General features: G+C 37.9%; 1 protein-coding gene across 1 annotated transcript in view; it reads left to right on the forward strand.

The window, feature by feature from the left end:
• The first annotated feature begins 29 nt into the window (after nucleotides 1-29).
• TIPIN (TIMELESS interacting protein) overlaps nucleotides 30-5,759 on the forward strand; it is a 9,092-nt gene continuing 3,362 nt past the window's right edge. The window contains exons 1-6 of the mRNA XM_009321450.1: nucleotides 30-96; nucleotides 955-1,113; nucleotides 2,381-2,468; nucleotides 3,397-3,472; nucleotides 4,538-4,660; nucleotides 5,241-5,304. Coding sequence (XP_009319725.1) covers nucleotides 981-1,113; nucleotides 2,381-2,468; nucleotides 3,397-3,472; nucleotides 4,538-4,660; nucleotides 5,241-5,304 — 484 coding nt within the window. The 5' untranslated portion in view covers nucleotides 30-96; nucleotides 955-980. The remainder of the gene's footprint in view (nucleotides 97-954; nucleotides 1,114-2,380; nucleotides 2,469-3,396; nucleotides 3,473-4,537; nucleotides 4,661-5,240; nucleotides 5,305-5,759) is intronic.

A 5,759-nucleotide genomic window follows, 5' to 3' on the forward strand; every position in this document is an offset into this window, starting at 1 on the left:
CGGGGCAGGAAGCGGAGGCGGCGCGGGGAGGCTGGGACGGCGCTCGCTTGGGTGCGCGCGGTAGGCGGCGTCGACCTGTCTGCCCTGAGAAGGCAGGTGAGAAGCCCTCTTCACCCCGCTTTCTGCCGGTGGGAGGGGGAGAGCCCCCCTCGGTGCCTGCGCGCCTCGGGGCTGCTCTGGCGGTGTGAGGGGAGCGGGGCCTCCGTGGCGCACGGCAGGTTGTAGCTCTGGAGGTCTGGCCCTGGAGACCCTAGCGAGCTCCTTCACTGCCCTCTCTGAACTCCCTCAGCCTCCGGCTCCGTGAGAGTCTCGCAGCCCGGAGGTAGGGAGTTCACCTCCGAAGGTCAGTGTAGACAGAGCTGCCTGGGGTGTCCTCTCGTGACTAAAACCGTCTGACAGACAACTTTCCCTTAAAAAAAGAGCTTTTCCTGAAGCCTTGGGAACGCAGCCGTGGTGAGACCGGGTCATCCTAAACGCGGTTGTGCTGATGTGTTAAAGTCTCTGGAATTAAGTTTGCTTAAGGAGCCGGAAAAGGGGGAATCCTCCTCCAGACTGCTGTTTCTAAGTGGGTAAGCTGTAAATCAGAGGAATTATCACTCCACCCCCCGTAGTCTTTAATAATCAAGGATGTGAGTGGAAAACAGCTGTCTTGATAAGTGCTTTGGTTAGAAATCCATTTATTTTGTTGTATTCCTATGACCCGTACCTGCCACTCACAGGTAACTTTGAGTTGAAACATGACAAACCCTTATTTTGTTTGGCATAGTGAGGCTGGATTGTGTAATCTGTCTGTATGGTATCTGCGGCTTAATTTGTATGATGCTATTTTTTCTGGTTGGTAGATTTTTTCTGGAAAAGCTGTAGACATACTGTATATAACTGATGTTTAGCTGCTTCCAGAGCAGCCTCTTCTTCTCACTGCTTCTCTTTAAACGCATTTGGTATTTCCTGCAGGAGGGGAAAAAAGTTTATCTGTGGCAATGATAGATCCTTTAGAGAACAACTTGTTTGATCTTCCTGATTATGAGAATACAGAAGATGAAACGTTCCCACCTCTTCCACCTCCTGCCTCTCCAGGAAGAGACGACGTTGAATGGGCTCGAGCTAATGGAGGTGAACACCTGTGACCCCTAAAGATCCCATTTTGCAGTACAGACAATGAAATGCTGTGAAATCAATATTATTAGTGTTGTACTTCACTGCCTTGAGTTTACTACATAAAAATAGGCTTGTGTAGATAAGAAAGCAATTCGTAAACTTAAATTGTTATTGATTCTGTGCTTTCGAGCTTGTAGGAAAAGTTTATTTTTGTAGATTCCATGAAAATATGTACACAAATGAATCTTTATAAAATTCAAACTCTTCTGACAAAATGTTGGTAAATATAATTATACACCGATGATCTATAGTTACCCTTTATGACTTGGATTTCAGAAGAGGTAAAGAGTGTTGAATGTAGTATTCCAGGGAGATGTTGATAGATTTTGAAGAGCATATGATCTAGGAAAAATCCAAGACGCTTCAGGACAGTAAAACTTAATTATTTGTATTTGAAAAGATCTTACTGTGTACTGAACAAGCTAATAGAAAGTATAAAGATTTAATTTTAACTATTGTTCACTTCTACTCATATTTGCCTATAGTGTTAAACATTTTTTCCTTGATTCCTGCTCTGTCTGTTCACTAGAAAATAGGATTTTGGATAGATTTAATTCCTTGCTATGTGAAAAGGAGAACTTCCGAATTCCTGATGTTCAAAGTGACAAGAAGTAAACCAAGAAATCAGTATGATAACTAATTGCTAACTCTGAGATGAGATGGGCAGTGGTGCCTTGTCTGTTGCAGTCAAATAATATATACTGGCCCTAATCAAAAAGTATATTGACTTTGGTTCTTAAAAGACACATTGATTGTGGTCACACATAGCCTCTTCCTCTGTTTTTTTGAAGGCAATGCTGGTGGTTTAGGTCTGTCTTTCAAATCTATCAGTGGAAATTTTGGGACACACCTATCAAATAATGTTTATTGATAATTTGAGTTTCTTAATATTTAGAAGCAGCATCTACTCTCAGTACATTTCTCATCAGAAATACAATGTAAAAGTTCTAAAATTAGGAAATTTCCCTTTCAAGGAACCTACTTTGCCAGAAAAGTTGATTTCTCAGTATATTTTGAAGAGACGGATTTATTTCCAATCTGTCTTGTGGGAGAAGCAAGGTGAAATATGCAGACATTTGTTTGGAGTACTATACCTGCAATGGAATACTTGTGACTGTTGCCTTTTTGATAGGGTAGAAACTTAAAATTTACATGATGTAATTCTAGTTGATGTCAATTGCATTATATACCTGAAGTATGTTATTTTCTTTATTGGAACCAGATGGAAACCAGCAGTCACAAACAAAGGACTCTGCCGTAGCTACACGGAAAGCAGTTAAAAGACCAATGCCTAAACTAGATGCCCAGAGGTAATTTTTTACAGAATATTTATTTCTGTGATGAATTTGGTATATGGCTGTGGGGGAATGGTTAAGGTTACTGTGATCCCTGCTTGCTCGTAGCCAAGTCAAAGATCAAGAGTTTTGGAGATGAAAGTGCCTCTTGCATGCTGTATCTCAACCCTTTTATTCCTTGCTTGCCTGTGTAATGTTATTACACAGGTAATCTAACAAGTAGCCTAACTTTCTTGAAGTCTCTTTGGGACTTAATACATGACTAATAATTTAAGATATGTTTATTATTCATAAATAGGACTCTTCCAGCTGAACCTTTATTTTGCTTCAGACATAGTACTGTAGATTTCTTTCTTTAATAAAAGCATGCTTCAAAATAAAACCTCAATGTAATGGTGACTGTAAGGTACTACTGAAAGTACACTTACACCTGACGTACAAGCTGGATAAACTCAGTATAAAGATAAAGGATTTTAATATTTTCTTTGCTGTTATCACTAAAACTGGTGTAAGTTCTTTATAAGCAATGGAAAGAATCTGAGCTTTCAGTTTCTTCCATTTTAAATATACTGATGAAGCTAGTGATACCACAGGTGGATGCTCTGGTCATGCATCTAACTGCTTTTACTTGGCCAGTATAGATAAAAGAACTGACATTCCATGTGATCAAAATAAAAAAGCTCCTTGGACTAGGAATGTATGTATGGTGAATTTTCCAAATAAGTCTTTGGTCTTACAGAGTCTCTATCCTATTTTGTGCTTTTTCTTAACGACTTCTAATTCTGTACATTTTTCAAATAGAGCTCTGTAGCTTTTGGCTATTTAAAGGAATGTGAGGTTGTTTGTGTGGTTTGTGGGTTTTTTTGTTTTGTTGTTTGTCTGTTTTTTAATTAGAAAAAGAAAGTCTGGGTTTCAAATAACTTCACCCATTTTCTATTCACAGGTTAATCTCAGAAAGAGGACTTCCAGCCCTGAGACACATGTTTGACAACGTGAAGTTCAAGGGTAAGGGGCACGAGGTAAGACATAGTGAGCTTTTGTTTTGTTTCCTGGGAGATTAATCTAGACTTGATAGATTGCTGCCCATCTGATATGGGGAGAATTGATACTACACTCTGGTTAGCCAGCTTTCTAACAGTATTTGAACATACCCTGATGGGGTTTGTAGTTGCAAATTTAAAAAAAAACACCAAAACACAAATACAAATGTTTCAACAAAATCCATGTTTGATCTTAAAACTTTTTGCCTCTACTTCAAAACTAGAATATCATGTCTGTGACTCTTTATATTGTCCATAGAAAGGGTTTTTTTTATATTGGAACAGGCTTATAAGTGCGTACTACATCTTTACCATCTCACTTCATGATCAGTTTCCTTTGTTAGTGAAAATCTTCTGGCTTTTGTGATGCCTCTGTCCCGAAGTTTTTAATATTGAAAACAGTGTGACATACCACTTAAGCAAGGAGAAAGCAGTATTTTCTCTACAAAGTGTCTCATTGTCTTGGATACACTTAAACATAGAAATCTTATTTTTCTTTAAATATCATTAGACTATTGGCACGCTTGCATGGATGCCTTCGCATCTCTGGTTTACAGAGAACATTCATGGTATAAATTTTCTCGTTACAACTGGAGGCAGTTGTAACTGGAGAACTAGGCAATACTGCTGATCTGGGCTAAAATCTTTATTAGATAAGGTTATTTAGATGGACATTTTTCTGTGTGTTCTAAACATCAAAATAAATGCTAGCTGTGCCCCTACGGATTTTTTTTTTTTTTTTCAGTCTGGGTTCAGACCTAGGTTGCTTAAGGGCAACTTCTCAGAAGCCTGTTAGATGTTTTACAGTATATGCAAATGCTTTTCCCAAACTAGAATCACTATTCTTCTGATAGCTTGAAATTGCACTTACAGACTTGATCGTGGGAGGAAAGGCTACTCACACATTCATGTTACTTAAATTTGCAAGCAACTTTCAAGCTGCAGATGCTTAATATTTTCAGAAATGTTACTGTGATGTTTCCCTCTGCAGTCTGTTGACTTAGTCAACTTCTGCTAGCTGCATTATCTTGTTTTATGTTCTAGGCAGAAGACCTGAAGACACTTATACGACATATGGAGCACTGGGCTCATAGACTATTTCCAAAATTGCAATTTGAGGATTTTATTGACAGAGTCGAGTCTTTGGGAAACAAAAAGGAAGTTCAGGTACGTATTGTTCTTGTCAGTTTCTTTTCATGCAGCACTGAATAGTGTAAGAGGTAGGTTTAGAAGAGTAATTTTGCAACAAAAGAAGACTTAAGTTGTGCATACTGCAAAGGAGTATAATGTTATTTAAATTAATTTCTCTCTTTTTAAAAAAAACTCTTTCCAGTATTTGAAGTATTCAAGTTTACATTTAGATATAACCTTCCTTTATTTGAATTAGTACTTTGGAGAATTGGCTTCAACTTTTTCAGGACGTCTTTAACCAAAGTAATTTGCTTAAGAGTGCTGGAACTGGTTGGTTTTTGGGGTTTTGTTTGTTTGTTTTTTAACGTTTGAACCTGCAGAAGAAGGCTTATGAAGAATGCTGCTTCATCTGGCTAGGTGATAGATGAAGGACTAGGAAAACGATCCACAACATTAAAAGTTGTGGGTCAAACAGACATGTAGTAAAAGGAATATTTTCTTTTTCAGAGTAATAAAGTGTAAAGAGAAATTTTGGAGTAGTATTAAAAACGTAGCAATGTTGCGCAAAAGAATTTGTTACAGATGATACATCAGTATTTTAATCTCTCATTTGCAGACCTGCCTAAAGCGGATTAGACTTGATCTTCCTATTTTACATGAAGACTTTGCAAGTAATGAAGGTATGCTCATTATGCTGTTTGTTCAGTAGTTCAATGCTTAAAATTACTTTACTTCCCCTCCTACTGACCAGAAATTAATGATCATGATACATTTTTGTAATGTAGAATAAATTGTTGAGAGGTCCTCTGTTTTAAAACCAAGCTCCTGTTGAGACTTACGATTACAACACTGAACTGGTACTCAGACTAAAATGCTACATATATATATATAAAAATAAATAATAGTGCATAGTATACTGAAAGGAAATGGAAAATGGGTATTATTACCAGCATTGTTAGAAATGTTCTTCCAAAAAAACCCCAAACTGCAATTATTAAGTGAACATACTGGTTTGTATTGTACTCTTATGAGCATGCAGTCTGAAGAGCTCTTGCATCTTACTAACACAGAAGTCAAAGATTCGTTATACTGTTTATACTACAAGCTGTTACAGTGCAGTCAGGGTGTAGTGTCC

This window comes from Pygoscelis adeliae, unplaced genomic scaffold, assembly GCF_000699105.1.
Source record: "Pygoscelis adeliae isolate BGI_AS28 unplaced genomic scaffold, ASM69910v1 Scaffold13, whole genome shotgun sequence".
NCBI lineage: Eukaryota > Metazoa > Chordata > Aves > Sphenisciformes > Spheniscidae > Pygoscelis > Pygoscelis adeliae.